This window comes from Lycorma delicatula, chromosome 2 (genome assembly GCF_047948215.1).
Source record: "Lycorma delicatula isolate Av1 chromosome 2, ASM4794821v1, whole genome shotgun sequence".
NCBI lineage: Eukaryota > Metazoa > Arthropoda > Insecta > Hemiptera > Fulgoridae > Lycorma > Lycorma delicatula.
The window spans coordinates 113,948,282-113,975,545 of record NC_134456.1 but is presented as its reverse complement, the minus strand read 5'-3'; the positions used below and the strand labels follow the sequence as shown (position 1 = coordinate 113,975,545).

General features: G+C 29.3%; 1 protein-coding gene across 5 annotated transcripts in view; it reads right to left on the bottom strand.

The window, feature by feature from the left end:
* LOC142319147 (rhombotin-1) overlaps nt 1–27,264 on the bottom strand; it is a 728,716-nt gene that overhangs the window by 171,906 nt on the left and 529,546 nt on the right. For all 5 annotated transcript variants that reach the window (XR_012755112.1, XR_012755113.1, XR_012755111.1 and 2 more), the window contains one exon: nt 3,852–4,282. Coding sequence is in view for 1 of the 5 variants with exons in the window: in XM_075356111.1 (XP_075212226.1) it covers nt 3,852–4,282 (431 nt within the window). In the remaining 4 variants the exon portion in view is untranslated. The remainder of the gene's footprint in view (nt 1–3,851; nt 4,283–27,264) is intronic.

Here is a 27,264-nt window from a genome sequence, read left to right as displayed (position 1 = left end):
TATACAAATAATTATTATAAATGTTTTTTTTCCAGATACAGATCACGCAATTTTATAAAAATAAAATTGGTGAAAATTAATACACATCTAAAAGTGAAAAACTGAAATATATTTTCACCAATTGTTTATGAAATTTTCTATTTCATAAAGAGTTTACTAACTTATAATTTTTGTTAAATGAATTATTTTTAACTTCTATTCGTAGGTCAATTTTGAGGAAATATCATGTTTTCAGCTATAGTAATCGAAATATTTTTCTAAAAATTTATAATTAAATTTTATTCTTTATATATTTATTTAATCATAAATATAATAAGTACTGTAATAAAAGTATGATATTTGAAATAACCAACTCTCGTAAAAGTTCATTCTTTTGCGTTACACATGTTACTTTATTCACAAAAATATTTAATTTCTTTAAATAAGTTATTACGGAAGTAAAAATAAGGCATACAAATATACACTATAAAAAATGATACTTGATCAACTGTGTATTTTATGAAATTGACTAATTTATCAGGTAGATAAACTTTACAAGGAAGTACCTCTCCAACTTGAAGTAACAAATTACTTGTATCTTATAATTTATAAGCAGGTAAAGAAATAATTTATTCAAAAAAAAAAACAATATACTTTAATATTATTTTATTTAATAGAAAAATAGAATAATGTTCGTGAAACTGTGTAACAGTTTTTTCATAACCTATATATCCCTAATTAAAAATTTGGGGAAAAAATAATAAAATCTGAGAATTTAAAAGGGTAAAAAATTGTATTTATTACATATTTCTAATTTCCAAAATTTGCAAAATCTAAGTAAAATAATTTATATTATTTTATTACATTTAAACTTAATGTAAATTAAATGTAACTTTTTTTTAATCGGTACAAATATACTTTTCTTTATTTCAACTTTCTTTATTTTCAACTTATTAAAAAAATTATATACTCATGTACAATAAACGAATTATATAAGTATATTTTGAGTTTTTTATTTGTAAAAGCTAAATAAAGTACTCATTAATTGTAAAACATTAATATATTTTTTTTATGATAATAAATTAGCAAATATTATTTAAAGTAGAAATTAAGTTTTAATAAAAAAAGAAAAAACAAATAATAAGAGAAAGGTGACGATTTTGTAAACCGATCAAGTACAGATCACATGTACGGACGTTTTTAGAACGCCACACGTTGAGCGTTGTACAGCTCTGCGGCGCGAGTTATTGCGGCGGGTGTCCTGATTGGATGCATGGAGCTGATTGCGCTCACTTCCCTCTCAAATCGAGTTTCCTCCCTCTTCCTTTGACACACATAACACTACATCACCGGCATTATCTTTAAAAAGTATAAATCCCTCCCTGCATTCTCACCCTTATACGTTACAATTGAAACGAACATTGTACAGCAAATTCAGTGCGGTGGACACTTTCGTTACGATCTACTCGATATTACATTCTTCTAATCCACTGACTTTCAAACGATTTTACTTCTACGCTTTCTTATTGGCTTTATTTTGGCAGTAATTTAACGCCCATGTCATGAATTCAAACTAGAATAGCGGGTTGGGTTAATAAAATAAACTTCAGGCAAAACAAAAACTACGTTAAAACGGAATAATTTAATTATAAAAATTATAAGTATTTTTAAATACAAATTTTTAATAATTACAAATAAAATCATTAAGAATATTTTGTTACTTTTATATATATACCTTTTTTTTTATATAGAATGATAAAAATAGTTATGTATGAGTTAAATTTAAAAACAGTTACAAAAATATCATCTTTAAAAGTAAAATATTAATCTAAATTAACTTGGTTCTATTGGAAGATTTAAACCAAAATACGAAAATTTAATTATCACTGGAATAATACACCACGGAGAAGTGTAGAAAAAGAATTTGTAAATATATTACTATCAATTTTTTTTTAATATTTAAAAAAAAACACGCCTACAATAGTTGCCTACCAGAGTCATCTTACGTATATTTTTCATTTTGCAAGCGATGTCACAGCTTGATGGTGCAACTCGCTTCATTTACGGCTAAATGAATTAAAATGATAATGGTTGATAAAACAAATTGCATCTTCTACTTACAACACAAATATTTAATAACGTAAAACGAATATGATAGTAATACAAGTGTGGTACCTTTATAGTTTATTTTTATTGATTACTCATCAATAATGTGTTTCTAATAATTATTTAAAACACCCTTCATTAAAGCAAAGTTTAATTACAAGATTTAAATTGCGTTATCAACAGAGATGTATGGTATAAATATATGTATGCGTGTATAAATATACACGCATACATATAGTTATACCATTATGATCAAATCTATTTATTAAATTATCATAATTAACAAAAAAAAATTAATTTTAAAAATTTACGCCTTTATTTTTTATAATAAACAAAAAATGTTAATCTATTGAAAATAAAAATCGATGAAAAGTACCTGATAAATACAAAATTTATCTTACATACGTTTTTTCCTTAGTGTAAACTACAGATAATCAAGGTTTTGTTTATGGAAGATATTGTTGAAGTAGCACCATACTGAAATATGTTGATTTTTTTGTCTTTTTTTTAGTTAATATTCAATAAAAAGTATTGTAGTACCTACCAATTATCATATAGGATACACAAAGTGTAAAAAATACACTCGGCGGCTTTTTTTTTTAAAATGATTTACAGTAAATACTGCAGTGTTTATCATTAAGTTAACAGTTTAAAAATATTTCACGAGCGTACTTGGTCTTTTAGATATATTATTTATTCGTTAGCGATTCAATGAAGTAAGAAATTAAATTACTGTTTATGCGATGTACGATATTGAACAAATATTGTCGTTAGAAGGAATTTATCTCCGTTATATTGTAAATCAAGGAAACGTGTAAAGTGACAAAGTAAACGAGCAGGACAGGGTCCGACACAAAGTACAGAATGAAGGAAGGAGGTTATCTGTTGTTTGTCTTTCGCATGACCGTGCTTGTCTGTAATTAGCATATCAATACGCTGTCCTATACTGTAACTCCATATACAGCTCGGTGAGGTCGGACCTCAGGCGCCAAGAGACCACGGGCAGTCCCACACAGATACTACAAACTACACTTTATTACGCTACATCTACACCGCTCACCACATCTAGGCTAATGTCGCAATTCAATTAAAATAGGTTAATACACGCGAACGAACTTACTAAAAGATCCAGATAAACTTCAATACCATATTTGAAAAATAGAAACTGTACGTGTATGTGAATTAATAATTAAAACACACCACTGAGAGATATGATATTGGATTTTTAAACCTTAAGTATAATTCATACGGTAAAATCTAATTATTATTATTATTAATAATGATGGTTAGGCGACAAATCTCCATCTTCAGTTTAATAAAATAAAATATGCAAATAATATTTTTTTAAAACGTCATTGTGTTTCAGAATAATAATTCTCAGACAAAAAGATGATAAAATATTATCTTCAGAAAATCTCTGCTTATTTAGAAATCAGGAAAACATTTACGCAAAAATGATTTATTTTCATATAGCAAAAACGGAAATATTACCTCTTAACCGAAAAACTATGCAGTAGAAAAAAGTTCTTAATAAACTACCGACGTTTTAATAAACATATATATAAGGTAAAAAAACACGGAAACGTTACTGATAATTTCCGATCATACAACAGTCACAACTAGACTTTAAGCACGAGATATTTAATTGTATATATTCTTCATTACGAATATTCTTTAAAAAAAGAAACACTTATGACTTTTGCTCAGTTTAAAAACAGAGAACTCTCAAGAGTAAAAATAAATAAAAAAGAAAACTGTAGATTTACCTGATGTAGTCCGTTTTGCACAGTATCATTCCACCCTTGGTAAAGCAAGATGTTCCTATATCGGCTAGCATCGCCCCACAACAATTGCACTTGAGACAACTGTTATGCCAATAACGGTCGAGCGCGTGTAACAGAAACCTCTCTACTATTTTTCCTCCGCATCCGGCGCAAACTTTGACGGTGGCGCAGTTCTGGTTGTTGCTGTTGGTGTTGTTGTTCATATGATGGTGATGGTGATGATGATGTAACGGATGATGTTGGTGAGGTGGTGGAGTGGGAAATGCGGGGTGGCCGCCTTGGTGAGGTATAACGTGGCCGTTACTCATACCCCCGTAGCTGGCGCCGTCCGGGGGCGGTGAGTGAGGAGACGATAGCTCCGTGTAAGGGTGGTAGTGTGGATTCATAGTCGTCGTGGCGGCCAGCTTGAATTTCTGCAACAGAATAAAACCAAAATTCGATAAATAAATTATATTTTATTACGTAAGCTATTATCATTCTGAGATCAGTAGTTAAAGAAAAAGTAAAAAAAAAAAAAAAAAACAAATTTAACAGTATAAATAAATAAATATTCTGCACAGAATTGACTTTTTCCTGTTTTCTTTAATGAGATTAAACGTTAAAATAATCCCTTTATGAGTTGTTTAAGACATGGTTACTTCATAAATTTAGTAAAGAGAATGAGGTATGTTTTTTCAAATTTTTAAAGGTTGACTTTATTTTGAATAATCATAATTACAAAATTCAAAAATATTCAATTGACTTATAGAATATTATTGTTAATTTAATAGATGCGATCTGGTGTATAGTTTGGTGTAAGACTGCGATCACTGAGGAAACATATTTAAAATCCATTAAAAAAATATATGTTTAATTTGTTATTCGCGAAATTTCTAGACATATTTAAAACAACCGAGCTGAATATTGCGTTTTATGAAACGATATTGTTATTGAATATTAATTTTAAGAATTAGCTACACAATTTGTTTCAAATTATTAAAAAAGTGAAAATCCACCTTACCAGCAAATTAAATGTTACTCTAGATCTTTCAGTCCTTAGACCATCGTCAGGAGAATAAAATAATATTATAAAGTCAAAATGTTAACAGAGTATACTGATAAGTAGCAAACAGTCATGACTGCTTAATCATTTTAATTTGTTGACTTTATTTTATAATATTTTAATCTCCTGACAATGGTCTAAGGACTGAAAAATATAGTCACATTTAGTTTGCTGGTAAGGTGGATTTTCAACTTTTTAAGAAATTCATAATTTGTTTATTTAATGACCGCATACGAATTGACTAGCTGCCGCATATAAGTGTGATTTAATTCATAACTTATACTAGTACTAATAATTATAATAAATCTACTCCAGAATTAGTATTTCTATTATCTAAATATGTACCATTGGAAGTACCGTGGATTAAATTTTGATTTTAGTGCGGATACACGATATTAAAGCTAGTTAATCACAATACTTTTGTTGTTTTTTAATATTACGTGACAAGATGTGTAATAAGATCTTTCACCAAATTTGTAATATATTTCATACAATTTTATGACTGCTAGTGTTGTCATGTCCTAAAAATAAGATAAACAATAAATCTATAACGAAATCTTAAAAAAAAAAAATGTATAATGAACTGTTACATTTTATACTCTGCAGAGAATTAGAAGCTCTGGCATTTTAAAATTAGAATGGAAAATAGCATGTAAATTAAAATTAAAATAAAATTTGCTTAATTATTTTATTATACTGTGGTAAAATCTATAAGAAAATTTATTCTATATTCTTTAATAATTTAAAATTATATTCCGTCTTTTTAAAAAAAATTATGCATCTTTTATATAATTTACCTAATTATTTACCAGGGTAAATTATTTAAAATAACAACCAAGTTAATTTCCTAATTACAGAATAGTAGAAAAAAATCTTTTACAGTCTGTTTAAATTTATTTATAAGATCGTTAACATTTTGTCCCTTTATACCTTCATCTATCTAAATGTCTTCACATCGTAAATATAATATCCAAAATACAAAGTAGAATACAAAAATATTCAAATACGGAAGGAGAAATATGATTGAATTTCTAGTTAAATTTTTTGTGATATAATTATTCCATATTTATTGAAACAAAAAAAAACTACTTATGTTTTTGTTTTTTTTTACTCAACACACTAAAGTATTTTAATGTTTATAACTAATAATTATGAAATTAAGTAGTGAAAATATACCTTACTATAATTAACAAAATGTTATTTAATAATAAATAATATAATATAAAACCCGTTCATTTATTTAATTTATATATGACTAGCATTCCTCGCCACGGCTTCTTCTGCGTTCTACGCAGAAAAAAAATTGTTTTTTAAAAATAAAAAAATTGTTTTTTAATAATAATGTGTGGGCTGTTTCTTTCAGAGTTATCGCTATTCACAATTTACCGAATAAAATAAAATATTTAGATAAAAAATGTGTTTCTAAAATCAAATTTTAAATGAAATCACGAAGATATTGAAAACCCACTGGGTTGATCTATTGATGAACTCATCGCAAATAAGCTTATTTCCAATTGGAGAGTTTTAAGGTTCAAATCCTAGTAAAGGTAACTTTTATACGGATTTGAATACTAGATCGTAGATACCAGTGTTCTTTGGTGGTTGGGTTTCAATTAACCACACATCTCAGGAATGGTTGACCTGAGACTTTTCAAGACTACACTCCATTTACATTCATACATCATCCTCTGAAGTGTGGTTCCGGAGGCTAAACAGAAAAAGAAAGGAGGATATTGAAATTGTTGAAGAACTACTTTTCTCCCGACACAGCAAAATCCACGAGTTATCGTTCCATTTTTTTGGTACAGCAATGGTTACTTATTTTAATCACCTTATCTCTTTGAATATATTTCAAATTCAGATGTTCAATTTGGTTTAACTCGATTTTGAGCCGAGTGTATACGTTGCCCTTCAAGTCTTTGATAAGACTTGAATCTCTGGCAGAGATTCAAGTTGTCTACGATCATAAATTCTGATAGCCTAGAGGTTTTCCTTGCTACATGTGACCTCACCAATCTAGGAGTTACGAAAATAGTAAGTCGAATCTATAACAACCATATGGTTTACTGTGATGGAACTTCTTAGTTCAGTATATAGAAATCCTACATATTGCTACACGTAAGGATGAGTTCTCTCGGGTCGCTTCCAGATTAGACAATAACATTACATTTTACAAATCACCTAAAAACTTTTGTAGAAGTCGATATTGATATTGACAGCGACAATCGATAATGACATTAATATCGATATAGAGAACGTTATCAAATTTTGCAAAAGTCAATTAGGTTATTTATACGTTTTTTTATTTTTTATTTGTGTTTGTACTATATTAGTGCGGTAATCATTCCGGGGGTTATAAGAAAGCTACATTTAGAATTTTGTAGTGATTGGTTCAGTAGTTTTCATCGTTTTCGGGAACCAACGTAAAAAACTGTCTCTATATAGTAGTACGATAAAACTTTGAGAATATGTATTACAATATTAATCATTAGTTTTAAATGTATGCTAATATAAACATATGTATAATATAAATTTCATAATTTACACTGAATCAGATAATTTTTAGAAGTTGATGAAACTTAAATTTTAGATTAAAAAAACTATATATATTTATACATTAAAATAAAGTACATATATATGTTTTACAGAGCACATAGATTACAACTTTTTTACTAAATCAAGTTTCGTATGACTCATGTAATGTTAGTAATTCTACTGCTGGTAGTAGTAGTAATAATTAAATGTTGAAGTATTCATCAGTTTTCATCCGAGTACTGTACTTGTAATTATCTGTGTACGTTCTCTGTTTTCATTTTACCCATTAACTGAATTTCTTACTTTAAAATCCGAGTTTTATAATTTACGTTTGTAAAACCGTAACAATAATAAATATACATTAAAAATACGGTGTTGTTATTATTATTAAATATACTAAATTTATAACATAATCATAATATTAATTATTACTAACAATAAATATAAAATAATATTATTGTTGTTATAAAATGTTGCTACAGTTAGTTCTTCATATTCAATAAATTAAAGGACCTAAATGATTAAATACTAATTATATATAAAAAAATAACAACAAAGTACGATTATCTATGGCAGAAATCGTTCAATCAAATTTAAAATATTTATTCTTTATATAACTTTTTTTTCATTTTCCTAATGTGTCCGTCGCAACCTTTCAACTAGTAAACGATAAGCAACCTTTCCTCCCTACAGCTTAATGAGATGAGGATGATATACTCGTATATGAATGTAAATGAGATACAGTCTTGTACAGATCATGCCGACCATTCCTGAAACATGTGGTTAATTAAACTCAATCGCCAAAGTATTCCCGAAGCTGTGTGATGCTGTAACGCATATCCAGCTCCGGGAAGTAGGGGACAAAAAAAAATCTCCAAAGTACACGTACCTACTGTGGGGACAAAGGAGGTAGCCTCAATACTAAGAACGTTTCTAGTTCATCCACACGCAAGAGTGATTGGATTGGGGCGCTCCGATGAAGAATTGAGGCCCGTCAAGGTATGCGAGGTGGGCGCGTGATTCGGGGGAGATATGCGTAGGGTGCATACTCGGTCCCTGATTAGGGTATTGGGACGGGAAGGGTAGCCTTTCTGGGAAGGGGGTCGTGACAACCAGAAGCGGTGGTCATGATGTCTCAATGAACCAGGAGGGACCCCGACAGGCAGGACAGCGATGTTAGCTGTATACACAGGGTGGATTAATCTACAGCCACGTCACTCAGGGCCTACCGAGGCAGGTCTTCTAGGCGATTACCGGTTGCCCCTGAGTAGTTAAAAAAGGTCCGAAAGAAGTATTCATATCCTAACAAAAGCAACTAGCTTTTACTAGGATTTGAACCTCAGAATCTTTGACTTCGAAAATCAGCTCTTAAAAAACATATTTGCGACAAGTTAATCAGTAGGACCACTTTATATAATAAGAAAGATAATTTCACAGATGAATCATTTAAATGTAAGAAGGAAATATTAGTTACCGGTGATTTGATTCTTTAATGTCCCTTTCATAATTCACCGGACTGGTGTAATGGTGAACTCGTCATCGCAAAACAGCTGATTTCGAAGTCGAGAGTTCTAAGATTCAAATCCTAGTAAAAACAGTTACTTTTATACGGATTTGAATACTAGATCGTGGATACCGGTGTTCTTTGGGTTTCAATTAATCACACATCTCAGGAATGATCGACCTGAGACTGTACAAGACTACACTTCATTTACATTCATACATATTGTAACAAGACCGGTATACCGGTCTTGAGTAACGGATTCCTACCAGTTATTATGAAATTAGTAGAAAATACAATAATGGGAGGAATCCAGCGACTAAAACGAACCCTTTTATTAAAACTAACAGGTCCGCTTAACAATCGTCCTTTGTAACACTGCTACTGACACACAATGAACAAATGCGTGTTCAGAGAGAAGAATTACCGGACCGGGCTAAGGAATGCATAAGAACGAACAGACTCGGCGAACATTCTCACGCTTCGAGTTGGGTCCGATCCGGCAGGTAAAGAAAATATAAGTAAAAATACTACGGGGTAAACCATTTACAAAATCAGTTCTGTGATGTAAGTTCTGCGAACCAGTCCAGCGAAACGTTACGACGTCAGTCCAGCGAGGAGACTCTGTGGTGTGAATCTGCCAGACGAAAGTGCGAGACAAGTCAGCGAGAGCATTCTGCGGGGAGGACAGTGAAGGAACGAATTTCCAGTGTGAATTAAATTTAATACGATTAAGGTGACGCCACGAGTAATTTCAGTAAACAAGAAATACTAACGGTGAATTACTGTAAAACTATAAGTGAAAGGGATACCGTATTAAATTTCATTCTACAACCGTTATTGTAGTTTTACTTGTGAACAGCAAAGGTGTTTGCCAGTAAAAGAACTTTGTACTTGTCTTATCTATTGTACTATTGTTATTAATACAACAGTGTTGGTTAAATGTTTTTAGACTAGCGATTACGTATCTTTTGTTAATGGGTCGGAGTTGGGGTTTTCTATTTATCTACTTGGAATAAATCCTAACTATTATTTTAAATTCTGTCTTGCGTGTAATCTCTATTTATTATTACCACTGACATTTCTTTGTAATTGACATATAATATTATGATTGTTTTCTGTTTTGATTATTATTATTATTATTATTATTACTATTATCCTGATTATTATTGTGGTTGTGATCACTATGATTAATATTTGTTTATTTAATATTTTTCATTAATTGTTTGATTATTGTCGCTTATTATTAATTTATGTTCTTAAAACTAATAAACTGTAAATATATAAACATTCTAAATTGTCAATCTCTCAATATCCGATCAAATCGCAAACACGCGACAATATCATCCTCTTTCTTCTCTGAAGTAATACCGTACGTTGGTCCGGAAGCTAAACAGAAAAGAAAGAATGTCCCTTTCACGCATTAAATAAAATTAAGATGAAGACATAAGATTAGTACACATTTTACCTAAAAAATTAAAGTTAATTTATAATAAATGGTTATTAGAAAAAATTAGACTGATAAACAAGGCAAAATAGATTTATTTAAAATAAGACAGCTAGTATATATAAAATATAATATAGCTAGTCTTCGAAATAATAACAGAAATTCTACAAATTCCTTGTTTTAGGTTTACAGCTTTTGTGTAATATTTAAAGTATTATTCAGTTTATTAGCATGACGTTCAAAATTTTGAATAATTCAATTTCCTTTTCAAACAAATTCATTGAACAGAGGATTTCCTGAAAACAATCTTTCTCTTATTATTTTTATATTGCTTTATTTTCAAACCTTAATGCATTGTAAAAATAAACCTAGTTTATTCAGGAATCTTGGTTCAATACAATTCCAACAAAACCGTTCAAACGTTTTCACTAATTCCAAGTAAGATACAAAAAAAAAAAAATTTAAAACGATTACAAAAAATCTATTAATTATCTCTTTTATAATGTTTTACAAATTATGGGAGGGAGATGTTTAATTAACAGCAAAACTGACTTCCATCACAGTGATTATAAAATAATGAATAATCCTTTTTATAGTTAACAATGTACATTTTAAATTAATACATTTACATACATTCTAGCACGGATACTTTTCTACACTTAATTTTTGTAAAATTCGAAAAAGTTTGACTGTGGTTAATAAACTAATAAGCATATTACAAAAGGACTGATTGAAGAAACTACTTACTACAATAAAGTAGTTCTTAGAAAAATCATAGCCAAACAACAAATTTTAATTTTTTTTTTCTTTTGTATTATTATTATTATTATTATTCGAAGTAATTACATAAACTAATCGAATTAAATATTAAGTGGTAATATTAAATGATGAAATAGCAAAAAAAATGACAAAAAAAATTTGTTTTTCCTTAAAATAATACTTCTAAAAAAATAATTAAGCCAAATAATCTTAACTAACCTCACCTTTTTAACTTACCTTCCTCGTATACCAGTAACATGTTATTTAGCAAATTAGAAAACATTAAACGTTTCTTATTTTATCAAGGATTACAACTTTAAATTTCTTATAATTATAATGTAATTGTTACATGTTACCATTTAGTAATTATTTTTCATAAACTATTTAAAATCCATTTTGAAAATAATACGAGTATAACGAAAAAAAATATTTTAATAATATTTATTTTATAATATTTAATAATAATTTACCATTTTATTACTTACAGATTAGTTTAGCAATTTATTTTGATTATTAATCTATACCTACGAAAAAATTTGATATAACTTCAAAGTGAGAAACAAAAATACAGATATATGTGGATTACACACTGGTTGCACGTTTTTTTTTTTTAAATTAAGAAAAAATAAAAAATAGTTTTTTCAGTTTTTATATTCGAATTTTTTGACAAAAGTGTCAGATTAAGGATAACTGAATTGTTGATGATAGTTGTTTTTAATGTTCTGGTAACTTCCAATGGTTAAAATTTAGAAAAAAATTGGTAAAAGTAATTTTTTTAATGAAAATTTTTTAAAGAAAATTTTATGACTATTATTCAATTCATTTTATTCAACATATGAACATAATTATCTAAATTAAACATCAACAGCTTTTTCCAACAGATGGACTAAATTAGATATTTTAAAACTTGGATAACAAGTTATTGAAAATTGCTTATCTTGGTAGTAAATATCACTAAACATGTTATAAAAATCATCAGAGAATCAAGAACGTTATTTTTCGTTTTTGGATGATGTTAAAAATTTATGAATGAACTTTGTTTAGTATTAAATTTATTCTTACTAATAACTAATCTGAAATTATTAAGCAATTTTTTAGGAAAAAAAGAATCAATAAAAATATTTATTTGTATGGAATTTGATATAAATAGCGACAAAATACTGGCAATATAAAAAAACGTTTTTCACGGAAAATTATGCACATATCAATAAAATTCAAAATGGGACTAAATACAACATTTATAAGATGGACTAGGAAGGATTTTGAGCATATTCTTACAGAAACACGAGCTAGGTTGGTTGCGGAGCCCGATCTTAAGACAAGTAGAGTTTATGAATTTGGAACTAAAAGAGTATTAAAATAAAAATTGTAAAACAATATAAAAAATAATTCTTAAAATAGATAATTTTGAATATATTAAAAAATAAGATAAAATTAAAAATATTACTACAGTACTGGAAAAATACTTTCATACAAAGGTATAAGGAAAAATTTGTTTTCATTTAGGGCAGTTAATTCAATTTATCAAATTATAAATACTTCGAATATTCTAATTTATTTCTCAGCACAATTCATGTTGTACTATTAATACTGATACTGTATATCCGTGTTATTAAGTTATACCGTAACACAGACCATCGGGTGTCCGCTCGGAGTAAAAGCTAGTTAAAACGTGACCACTGTAGAAAACAGATTTCAATTACCCGCTCGTACATATATATATATATATATATATATATATATATACATATCATATGTACATAACATATTAATTAATCGATCGGTAATAAATATTGACATATAACGTACGAATTTCTAATTAAGAAAAAAAATCATCAATGAAAAACTAATTGACAGCAAAATAAAATCAATATTTTATGTTGTACAGCTGAAGATCTTTGTTTTAAGTTAAATCTATTTTTAAAGAATGCATTAATTAATAAAATTTTCCAGATTTACTTATAAAATCCATATCTTCATTTGCTTATTTTAATAAGCTGAAGACAACACGTTAAGTAAACAATCTCGGTTATAAAGGAAGTAATTAAAACATACTTATAAAATACCCTACTAATAATTCAATACCGTAATAATTAAACAAGATCTCTTTCGGCACGGCGGTAGGCGGAGGTAGATTTCACTGGTGCTAAGTAGAAAATAAAAAATATTTCCACCTTAAAGTTAAGAAAAATTTCAAATTTACTAAATACGACTACGGTTAAACGTGAAAAAAGTTTCACATATTTAGCATACAGCAAGCGCCATCTTCTTACAATTCCAGCAAAATTTGGTCATCCCTTGTCGTAACGGTTGGTCATATCAAAAATTGTTACAGACAAAAGTTTTAGGTAATGTTTAGACGACTAACGACCACTTTAAACATATTCGATAATGTGCCTATTAAGGGAAGTATGATTTTTTTTGTGTTCGAAACCCCATTTTTCCACCCCCTGGGCCAGTGGTTGGTGATATAAAAAAAATTTACGTACATAAATTTTAGACCTTTATCCAAAAAATAGTAGAAACTTGAAACGAATTCTATATTTTACTAAATAAGAAAGTTATAGCGATATTTTATTTTTTCGAAACCCCCCCCCTAGTCCTATTTTGGTCGTTAACAAACTCGACTGAGATTTTGGGACGAGTTATTTTTAAGAAACAATTTTAAAGTGCTTGATGCAAAATTACGGCAGTTATCGTGTCCACAAGAAAGTGAAATATATATATATATATATATAAACTTTTTGAGCTGACAGCGGTTTTGGGGTCTGGGTCATGTGAAACGTAAAGATATGTCGAAATTTTTTGGAAGTCCAATCATGGTACCCATTACAATAGGTAGGCTTTCTTATGAAATCTACTTAAAAGTAAATATTCTTTTATAACCGTTTAGGTTAAATAAAAGTAAACCCATCGGGTTAGTCTATTGGTGAACCCGTCATCGCAAATCAGCTGATTTCGAATTCGAAAGTTCTAAGGTTCAAATCCTAGTAAAGGCAGTTACTTTTATACGGATTTGAATACTAGATCGTAGATACCGGTGTTCTTTGGGTTTCAATTAATTACATATCTCAGGAATGGTCGACCTGAGACTGTACAAGACTACACTTCATTTACATTCATACGTACATATCATCCTCGCTCATCCTTTCAATTAATACTTCACGGTGGTTCCGGAAGCTAAACAGAAAAAGGGAGAGGTTAGATAAATTAATATTAACACTAGTACTTTACGGTATAATCTTCTTCCTATAATCAACAATAAAAAAAAGGTTTTCAAGGAAGTATTTTCCGCGATAACTTAACTAAATATTAGGGGAGACTAATGAAATTTAAGAATATTTATGTATGCCGGCCTCCGTGGCACGTGTGGTAGCGTCTCGGCCTTTCATCCGAAAGTCCAGGGTTCGAATCCCGGTCAGGCATGGCATTTTCACACACGCTACAAATCATTCATCTGATCCTCTGAAGCAAGACCTAACGGTGGTCCCGAAGGTTATACAAGACAAAAAAAGTATATTTATGTATGGATCTACTACTGTTTTGTCTAGACCATTACACTTTCCAAAAAATATAATGTTAAGAATGGTTTGATGGAAATTTCGTTTACTATTCGTTTAATTTTCTTTAATAAATAATAATGATAATAAATGTGAGTTTATTAAAAAAAAATTTACATGTTCAGAATGATTTTAAAATCGAAAAATTTAATACAAAAAACGTATCCTTATCTAATAAAAAATAAAACAAAAACTAACTACCACATTGGAAAACATGAGAATACAGGCTGCCAGTATTTAAAAGCGAGTCGTGTATTAGACGTTGGATTAAATATTACATTATAAACGCATTATTCAGAAGGAAGGCTAATAAAGTTTTTACAGCGATTAATTTTTAATAGGTTGAAGTATAATTCGTTTTGGAATGCTTAGTTCAAATAATTTTTATAAATATTTCTTAAGGAGGTCATATATTGTTAACTAATGCAGTAGTTCTTTATTATATTTATATTTATGTATCTTGCTGTCTTTAGGAAAGACATACGCACATTTTCAGTATGTAAGAAATACGTATCCGGCGTAAGTTTATTTTAGTTTCCATTCTAAACGTACTTTATTACCCTGAATATTTAAACTAAACGTTATTATAATAACCGTGTACAATCTTTCAAAAACATTCCGACGATACTTCCTGTACTGTAGTTATGCCGATTATACGAACTATATGTCTTTTTACAGTCAGAATAATTTTCTTCATCGGATATCTTACAGAACTTTCCGAGATTGCAGAAGAACAATGTAGTAAGATACTTAAACGTTGGGGCAGTTGTGCATACAATATGTAATGACATGTAATAATATATATTTAGAGAGCATTTAGGGACTGAAGGTTACAGATTATGAAGGAATCTCTTCACCAGGGATAAGAGAAGAATAGGGCAGGGGTAAATTACCAGTATTAAAGGCGGTCGGCCGGATCGGACAAGCCCAAGGTTAAGGATAATGACCCAGAAAATGCAGCCAGGTACAGTGATCACTCTCGCCTTCCCCTTCTTCCGCTCTTTTACTCTTCAGTATTGCTTGCACACCGGCCGTCGCTCGGAGGACCGAGAGAGGCTGCTGGCCTCTTTTTTCAAGTGTCCAGTGTGATCGTTCTGTTCGATACACATAAAAACTAAACACTGTTTTGAGAACTAAACAATCTTAAAACGTATATCAATGATAATTCCAAAAGTAGTAATTTTCACCCTTTAGTAATTTTTAATTTATTTTACAATATTTTTTCACCACAAATTAATCTTGACAAGTCTAATTAATTATTTTTATTAACCGGTCGAATAAAACACAAAATATTATTCTTTTATTTATAATAAAATAAATACATTTTTTGACATATCAGTAAACGTATCCGTTTTCACATTACTATTCCGCTAACTTGTTAAACATTTTTAAGCAAGAAAAAATATCAAAAAAAGATCCTCTGTTCGAAACCATTTTTTAAATATTTGTATTGCAACAAATTTTAAAACAAGACCACTTAAAAACCATTAATAAATATTTTAATTAATATCTTAATTTAGATGAGCATTTCTCATTATTAACAATCATCATTAGTAAACACTGCAAGAAAAGTATATATATAAAATAACTAAGTAAATTAAATGAAAAAAAAAAAAAATTATAAAATATTACTTGAAAAATAAACAGTACGCACGAAACACAGTAAAACAAGTATCCTGAACAGGTTTTCAACGATTCATCTAATTACTTTTAGTTTAATTGTTTACTTTTATTTTCATTACAGCTAAACAAGTACTATATGAAAGCCAATTACTCAAAGAAAAGAGAGTTTTGAAATGTAGTATTACAGGAGAATACTTAAGTTAGATGAAAGTAAAAATTAAAATTGTTAAAATTAAAATTAAACAAAAATATGGGATTTCCAGATAAAAATATTAAAAATTTGATAATAAAATAATAAGAAAAAGAAGAACGGAGTGGGTGAATTACATGAGTACTTCCGGATATCCAAGTAAATTTGTAAAAATACGGGTAATCGACTTAGTGGTAGCATAAATAGTAAAGATAGGAAAGGAAAAACAGGATTAAAGTACATAACTCGGTAAACTGAAGACGAAGGATTAAGTAAATGTCTTGGTTTAAAGTTAACCACAGAATAGAAAGGAATAAAGAATCGCATGAAACAAGATAAATGAGGGGTGACAAAAATAATTTGTGCTTTATATTCTTGGTTCATTTTTTTTATTTTAGTCAATTTTTCTCCAGTTAAATATCCATAGGTCTAAAAATTTCTTTACACTTTACCTCGAATTACTAGTAATAAATTTTATATAAAGTCACTACTAATAAAAATGATCAAATATTTAATTTATCTTTAATTTTGTGACACTAAATATACAAAATGACATAATTATTATTATAAAAATATCAATTTTTTTATATCTTTTTTTTATTGTTATAAAATAGGTTAATAAAACTAAAATCACGTTTTTATTTTGCATTAATTAAAGTTTTTTAAGGTAAATAATAATGTACGATATTAAACTAGTAACGTCATCCAGGTTTATGGGTTTATTGCTATAAATCGCACTTTTAAAAAAATATACTTATTGTGTCTATAAAGGATTAATTTAATTTTACATCAAAATAAAATAGAGATGCAAATTTATTGTTATTTTATATATTAGTGACAACTAAGACTAGAATCGGTTAAAACTGGCACCCAGCCACACAAAAGAATAATAAGAATCCCATGCTAAACTTTCTAAATAAAATGAACTGGTTCGCTGTTACTTCTTCACTAATCCGGATGGACGTATTAATCACATTTTCTTCCTGTGCTCATCAAAATTCATGCGTTATTTAGTCGTAAAAATGAATACTTTGTATACTTTTGCGAAAGATTTTTCCCATTTAAAGCTATATTATAGGTAATAAAAGTGTAAATTTTATAGAAATATGAATTCAGTGGTTTTCAGATGGTTGTTTTACGATGAATCTGCATTAAAATTTATTAAAAATTCGGTGGAGTATATATACACATAAAATATCCGCTTATCCTTAGCAATCTTTGTTGTAGTCGGATTCGTAACGTAGTCTGCTACTCAATCAGAGTAATATGTGTACTGTATTTTAATTTAAAAATGTATCAAAAGAATAAATTTTATTGATGTAAGATTTCTTCCGCTTGAAAATCAACGTATTATTGAATCATTCATTCACTAATGACGTATTAGTCTAATAAGAAATGTATAACAACCAACAGATATAAGATTGTTGAACAAAGATATCCTAAGTAGAAATGAAACATCTATTTATCATAATGGGAAATAGAACAAGGAATGGTACTACCAAAAGGGATATTGAATATTCCAATCACGTAAATGTGCTTCCCTTGTGCATGTCATTCAGAGAGATTTGATTTGTGCAGTGCCGCACGGCACGTCGCTGGCCAAATCAGTACTCGCTCGCTACTTCGTCTGTAGTCTGTCTGTATTTTTTCTCTCGATTGTTTTCTACCCGTTTCCTCGACCGCTGAAAGGTCTGAAGGGATATCGAGTCTCAGTACGAACTTCTAATTAAACATTTTGCTTCGATAGACGTAAAGTGATTAAGCTATTATCAGGCTGACCGGTAGAAACCAAGATTTACTTTTTCGATAAAAACTGAATACTAGAAAGAAATTTCAGGATGCTTCACTTGTTTTATTTAAACAAAAAATTTAATTAAGTTACAAATAAAATAAAGAAAGGCTGTGGATATAAAGTCGTACCGATTATAGAATAGTAATTTACAATTATGTAAATAGATTGTTTTATTCAATAATAATTTCCTTCGGGATAGTTAGAGGAATTATCAAAACCGAGTTTTAGCTCCCTTAATTGGAATAATCCGTCTGGAAATGGCATATTTATACTGAGCAGTATTATTTCTATCATTTCAACCTATACATAAATGCTATTTAAACTTAAATTCAATAAAATATAGTTTACAACAACTGCAAACGAATATAATCCTGTAAGTATATTTTTTTTTTGTTTTAATATAATTTATACTACAAAATTAGTAGACTTAAAGGTTTGGTGACTTTTTATGTTTTAAATTAAATATACTTCCTTTTTTTTTACCTACTGATTTATTATCATTCTATTCAATCAATGATGAGTACTTTTTTTTACCTTTAACCGTGTTAAAGGTAAAGATCTTGCAGTCTACTTTTTTAAATTTATTCTTTTTTTCAATTTTAAAACAATATTCGCATATAAAAAATATGATATGATTTGCAACAGAAAAGTAATAATTAATTTAATGCTAATCGTATTTAACTGAAAAAAAAAGCTTTTTCAAAAACGTAAAACTTAACATAAAGCATAGCTTTATTTATTAAAGAGCTGGTTCGATTAATTTATTTTAAAAATAGAAAAAGAAATCGATATTATTTTTTCGTTTAGCGCCAGATGATGCATTATCCATTAATATTAATAGGTTATTTATACATTATGACCATTACGGGCAGAGAATTATGTGTGTTGCGGTGCACGCCCGCTGTCGTTAGCTATTTCATTATGATAAGCGAGTTTTGATAGAATTTACCAAGTGGGAGCTCCTTTAATGCAGTGCTTGCTGTATACATTATATAAATAATTCCTGGAGCACTTTTACGATTTTCCCTTACAGGCGGGAAAGAAATTCCCAACTTTAAGTGTCATTAGTGAAAAAGTTATTCCTTGCTTCAAATCTAACTTACTGTACAAGTTGCAGCGACCGCTAGCTATATTATTGGTGTTACTAGTACCACTTTTAGCACCGGTAATTTTACTGTTACTGTTACCAACATATTGACATTCTGCTGTATTTAAATAACTTTACGTCAATAAGTTTATTAATATATTAACATGTACGGTGCTGTAATTAATATTTCTCTAATATTAATAAATTTTTAGAAAAAGATAATACACTTTAAAGTAACTTTGAGACATACACTTTTTCAATTTGCAAGTAAAAATCAAAAACTTATTCATCATTAAAAATAAAATAAAATTTAATCCAATCGCCAAGAAAAAATATCTAATTGAATACTAATACACTAATTGAATTTTTCTCAGTTTTTGATCTGCGCTTAACTTATCTTAATTAAACCTGGTTATTTTAATTAACCTTTTATCTTAGCCTCGATTCAGGTTTTCCCTGAAACTAGTACGGAGATATGGTGCACCAGTAGGAGGAATACTTGTAATTGTAACGTTGAAATCACCCAACGGTTTCAAAACAAGGTTCTCAGGATGGTATCACGGGGATTCCACAGTTTGCTAGAAACGATGAGATGCACGGGTACCTTGGGGTGCCATTTGTTCGTGAGGATATACGGAGAAGCAATAGGGCCTACATATCAAAGCTGGACAAGCTTGTGAATCATCTGGTGCTGAATTTACTTGACAATGGTGAGGGAGACAAACGATTGAGGAGGCTACATTTACTGGACCTCGCTGAACTTTGAAGGCATGGATGACCGTTCGAGTGGGTGATCCGTGATTATACAGAGGTTATTATATTAAATATAGTTAATTTTTAGAATCTATATTATTTTTATTAGTCTTTGTCTGCTTTAATATTTGTGATTTTACTTTGATTACTTTAATGTTTTGTGACTATTATTATTATTTCTTTATCTAATTTTATTCTTTGTTATCTGTTACATTTATTATCTGTCATCTTTGTTTTTATTAACTAATTGCTTCGTTTGTATAATGAGGGGTGATGCATATTATCAATACTGTATTTGGTAATTTTACTTATGGTTGCAATTCTTTTGGCAACCGATTGTAAAAAATTATTTTTTTCTATATTAATTCACAACGCGAAAGATCGTAAAAAAGATGAATTTAACACAATTTTACGATACTAGATTAAATAAATAATATAAAAATTAAAAAAAAAAAAAATTACTTTAGGTTTTTTATTAATAATAATAAAATTATTAATAAACGCTCTTAATAAAATTATTAAGAAACTTAAAGTTAGAGAATTGTATTATCTACACGGAAGTACTTTTTATCGCCTTCTGAGCGGTATGCTGTTACTAGAAACTGTTATTTTTTTTCTTTTTTAATAACTTGATAAAATATTACTGCTAAATAAAATTGTAACGAATAGTTGGTCAAGTCAATTTGTTTCATTAAACGAACCGGTTTTCATTCAATTCAAAAATTATTTCAGTATATAAAACTTTTATATAAATCTTTTACTAACAAAAATGTCATATATATATATATATATATATATATATATATATATTAATTTATATTTAATAGATCAACCCAAGTACTGAATAATTGAAATAGGATACTTATCTAATTTCATTTCATAAGCAGAAGCGCTTTCAAAAATTTAATTCAATCATCAGCTGCATTATATGTATATATATATATATATATATATATTAAAAAACAAACAAACTGGCAGTAGATATCATATTACTTACTCATTTATATTTTATGTTAAAATGATTTTTTAATTTTTATCTTTATTTTAATTTATTTGTTTATATTGACTTCATATTGTTCACATATGAAAAACTTTTTACATTTTAATTTTTTAACTTAATTTTTAATTAATTTTAATTAATTAATCTTTGTAATTGTTAAACAATTTTGTTATATTTTACATCTTGTTTTGAATATAATTTAAAATTTTCAATTTAAATATTTTTTTTTTTTAATTTCTGTATGTTTGTAAAGTATGATAAAATAAATTAAAAATTAAGTTTAAAAGTTTATAATAAAATTTAATTAGTTTAAAAAAAAATTAACATAAAATATAAATGAATAAGTGATATGATATGTATTGAGAGTTTATGATGTTTTTTAAATATATATATAAAACTATAATTCAGCTGATGTAATAATTCTGCTTATGTAATGAAATCAGGTAAATCAACTTATTTCAATTATTCTATACTTGGCTTGATCTAATATAAATATCTATCTAAATTAAAGATGTGTCTTTTAAATATAGATTAATTTATATTGGTACAGAGGTGTATGGTTATCAAAAGAATTGATTTAAAAAAGTGTGTGTGTGTATGTGTCTCTTTAAGATGAATTTCACAAAATTATTTTAAAAAGTTGTAAAAAACAAGACTACAAGAATACGTGCGTCAACTTTTTTATACTTAACTAGGGTAATATTTAAATTATTTTAATAAACTCTTCCTCCTCTATGAATCATGAGACCTTGCCGTTGGTGAGGGGGCTTGAGTGCTCAGGGATACAGAGTAGCTGGACCGAAGGTGCAACCATATCGGAGAGGTATCTGTTGAGAGCCAGACTAAGGAATGATTCCTGAAAGAGGGCAGCAGCTCTTTCAGTAGTTGTTAGGGGCGTAAGTCACAATGACTTAAACGGCCATATCAACATCACTCAGTCCTCTGAGTACTGCGCAGCTGAAAGCAATGGAAAACTACAGCTGTTTTTTTTTTCCAAGAAAATGTGGCTCTGCATTTTCAAAAGCAATAATGGAGGCGCCTTCCTTGGTAAAATATTCCGGAGGTAAAATAGTCCCCCGTTCGGATCTCCGAGTGGGGACTACTAAGGAAGGGGTCACCAGAAAAGTAAAAAATAACATTCTACGAGTCGGAGCGTGGAATGTTAGAAGCTTAAAAAAGGTTGGTAGGCTAGAGAATTTAAAAAGGGAAATGGATAGGGTAAACGTGGATATAGTAGGAATTAGTGAGGTTCGGTGGGAAGAGGAAGGCGACTTTTGGTCGGGTGACTTTAGAGTAATTAACTCAGCGTCAAATAATGGGCAGGCAGGAGTAGGTTTCGTGATGAACAAGAAAATAGGGAAGAGAGTGGAGTATTTCAAGACGCATAGCGATAGAGTCATTGTAATAAGGATAAATTCAAAACCTAAACCGACAACGATTGTTAACGTCTATATGCCTACAAGCGCCCATGATGATGATGAGGTAGAATGTGTATACGAAGAGATTGATGAAGGAATTAAACACGTAAAAGGAGATGAAAATTTAATAATAGTTGGAGATTGGAATGCAAGCATTGGAAAAGGCAAGGAAGGAAATATAGTGGGTGAATACGGGCTGGGCAAAAGGAATGAAAGAGGTGACCGATTTATAGAGTTTTGCACGAAGTATAATTTAGTAATTGCCAACACCCAATTTAAAAATCATAATAGAAGAATATACACTTGGAAAAAACCAGGCGATACTGCAAGGTATCAGATAGATTATATCATGGTTAAGCAAAGATTTAGAAATCAACTCGTTAACTGCAAAACTTACCCTGGAGCAGACATTGATAGCGACCATAATTTGGTGATAATGAAATGTAGATTGGGGTTTAAAAACCTGAAGAAAAGGTGTCAGATGAATCGGTGGAATTTAGAGAAGCTTGAGGAAGAGGAGGTAAAGAAGATTTTTGAGGAGGACATCGCAAGAGGTCTGAGTAAAAAAGATAAGGTAGAAAATGTAGAAGAAGAATGGGAGAATGTTAAAAAGGAAATTCTTAAATCAGCAGAAGGAAACTTAGGCGGGATAAAGAGAACTGGTAGAAAACCTTGCGTTTCAGACGATATATTGCTGCTGATGGATAAACGTAGAAAATATAAGAATGCTAGTGATGAAGAAAGTAAAAGGAACTATCGGCAATTAAGAAATGCTATAAACAGGAAGTGCAAACTGGCGAAAGAAGAGTGGATTAAAGAAAAGTGTTCAGAAGTGGATAGAGAAATGAACATTGGTAAAATAGACGGAGCATACAGGAAAGTTAAGGAAAATTTTGGGGTACATAAATTAAAATCTAATAATGTGTTAAACAAAGATGGTACACCTATATATAATACGAAAGGTAAAGTCGATAGATGGGTGGAATATATTGAAGAGTTATACGGAGGAAATGAATTAGAAAATGGTTTTATAGAGGAAGAAGAGGAAGTTGAGGAGGATGAAATGGGAGAAACAATACTGAGATCTGAATTTAAGAGAGCATTAAAAGATTTAAATGGCAGAAAGGCTCCTGGAATAGACGGAATACCTGTAGAATTACTTCGCAGTGCAGGGGAGGAGGCGATTGATAGATTATACAAACTGGTGTGTAATATTTATGAAAAAGGGGAATTTCCGTCAGACTTCCAAAAAAGTGTTATAGTAATGATACCAAAGAAATCAGGGGCAGATAAATGTGAAGAATACAGAACAATTAGTTTAACTAGTCATGCATCAAAAATCTTAACTAGAATTCTATACAGAAGAATTGAGAGGAGAGTGGAGGAAGTGTTAGGAGAAGACCAATTTGGTTTCAGGAAAAGTATAGGGACAAGGGAAGCAATTTTAGGCCTCAGATTAATAGTAGAAGGAAGATTAAAGAAAAACAAACCAACATACTTGGCGTTTATAGACCTAGAAAAGGCATTCGATAACGTAGACTGGAATAAAATGTTCAGCATTTTAAAAAAATTAGGGTTCAAATACAGAGATAGAAGAACAATTGCTAACATGTACAGGAACCAAACAGCAACAGTAGCAATTGAAGAACATAAGAAAGAAGCCATAATAAGAAAGGGAGTCCGACAAGGATGTTCTCTATCTCCGTTACTTTTTAATCTTTACATGGAACTAGCAGTTAATGATGTTAAAGAACAATTTAGATTCGGAGTAACAGTACAAGGTGAAAAGATAAAGATGCTACGATTTGCTGATGATATAGTAATTCTAGCCGAGAATAAAAAGGATTTAGAAGAAACAATGAACGGCATAGATGAAGTCCTACGCAAGAACTATCGCATGAAAATAAACAAAAACAAAACAAAAGTAATGAAATGTAGTAGAAATAACAAAGATGGACCACTGAATGTGAAAATAGGAGGAGAAAAGATTATGGAGGTAGAAGAATTTTGTTATTTGGGAAGTAGAATTACTAAAGATGGACGAAGCAGGAGCGATATAAAATGCCGAATAGCACAAGCTAAACGAGCCTTCAGTAAGAAATATAAGTTGTTTACATCAAAAATTAATTTAAATGTCAGGAAAAGATTTTTGAAAGTGTATGTTTGGAGTGTCGCTTTATATGGAAGTGAAACTTGGACAATCGGAGTATCTGAGAAGAAAAGATTAGAAGCTTTTGAAATGTGGTGCTATAGGAGAATGTTAAAAATCAGATGGGTGGATAAAGTGACAAATGAGGAGGTATTGCGGCAAATAGATGAAGAAAGAAGCATTTGGAAAAATATAGTTAAAAGAAGAGACAGACTTATAGGCCACAAACTAAGGCATCCTGGAATAGTCGCTTTAATTTTGGAAGGACAGGTAGAAGGGAAAAATTGTGTAGGCAGGCCACGTTTGGAATATGTAAAACAAATTGTTAGGGATGTAGGATGTAGAGGGTATACTGAAATGAAACGACTAGCACTAGATAGGGAATCTTGGAGAGCTGCATCAAACCAGTCAAATGACTGAAGACAAAAAAAAAATAAACTCTTTGCGTCTGCAAATACCTAATTAATTGTGAATCATATGATAATTCATACAATCTAGCTAGCGTCTTCCTAGTAAGAAACAGGAGTTTCCTGAATAAAATTGTAACTTTTACATTATTTCTTCTGATCAAGGATATTTGTTTAAAATGTTTAGTAGATTATTCATTCGAATACGTCTAAATAAATTTGCTGTTATGTCAGTACGTTAAGGTAATATCTTAAAGTTATGTAATTCCAATAACTAAAAAAAAAGATTATAATCAATATAAAAAAAATCAAACTTTAAACTTCCAATTACTACTGTTTATCACCTCCCAAAATATTTGATTCCTTATGGATCATGTTGATATCTATGTAAAAAAAATTCAAGAAATTTGTTAGTACATAAAAACATCACAGTACAGCACTAAGGTGTTAAAAATAAACCTACTGATCAAAACATACAATATTTCTTATGTTTTCAGAGGTCAAAATATTCGACAGCATGAATGAAATGTCATAAAAATTATTTTAGTCTACTAATGAACCATATTTTTTAATCATAGCCTATATGGTGAAGATAACTTAATAGATAACTGTCAGTATTATGTTGTAGTACAGAATAAAAAAAGAAATAATAAGAAATTGAAAAAAGAGAGGGAGAGAAGAAATAAGAAAGTACACTGTAAAAATATATAAAAGAGAAAAGTAAGATATAGATACCATTTTATATTGGTACAGTAGAGAAATAGAAAAAACTTTAATAAGATCAAGCAAAAAATATTACCGATTTGTTGCGATTATTTATCGTAAATACAATATAGCATTGACCTTATGTAAAATTAACAAGAAAATATTTTAGAAGGTGCATGCATGTAACTTGGATGATTTAAACATGAAATAATTTCTACATGCCTTTCTTTATAAAAATCTTGCATATATTTCTTGCTAATCTTGGTAATATTTCTTGACGAATGTTTTACCTACATGATTGCGATTCAAAAAAATTTTAAACGAATGGAAAAATATCATGAGAGTGATATGTAACGTATTCAAACTCTTGGTAACATGAAGTCAGTATTTTATATATAAAATATATAAATGTTGATTAAATAAAAGGTATAACAAGATGCATCAACCCGCAGTGAAGGTGAGTCATTGTATTGATTGTCCGCTGATGTCATACTTCACTTTCATAAATTAATAAACATGATTCAAGCGCCTCCTACCCAGCGCAATGCACTACGGTTTACTTAATATTTATTGTATCGTAACATCTCACAAAGACCACCAGCATTGGTTTACCTACGAAGAATTACATTAATATATAATACAACAGATAAAAATGTATAGTTAAGCAGAAAACAAAAGAAGTACAAAGAATAATGTATATTACAGTAATAATTAAACATAGCTGATGTTAAGCAATTCCTTACACACACACGCTCTCTCTCTCTCTCTCTCTCTCTCTCTCTCTCTCTCTCTCTCTCTCTTCCTTCATTCATATAAATAAGGTTTATGATATTAATATAAAATTGATCTATACAGACAAGTAGCTTAGTGAATGAGCTGAACGATAAATCCGGAAATCTTCAGAATAACTGACGTAACTTTTGTTATTTGTAACTCGTATACAGCTGAATCTCTTTTACGTAAAGGTTTACTAAGCTAGAATTTTATTAATTAGTTCCTAATAACAAATCCAAGTCCAAGGATCTGAAAGCGTTACAATTTAACTCGATCTAACTCTAGAGTAATACTCAGTCTTACTGGAATATAAACGTTTAACATCCATTTCACGCTGACAAACCATACAGATATAATATTTATCGGCGTTTATAAACATTTCTTAAATTAAATTGAATAGCAACGTATTCAATTTCGATGCCTATATAAAATTTTTTTTTTTTTTTAAATTAAAAAAATTTGTAAATTTCGATGTTTATTAATAGTTAATTTGTATTTTGCCGAAAATTTGAAACAGAAAATTTTATTAAAAATCGTAATCGTTTCGCCAAAAACAACAAGCCTGAAAGTAAAATTTCTTAAAACCTGGAAAGCTTGTTGTAATGCAATAGAAGTAGATATAAAATACGTATAAGTAAATATAAAATATAAGT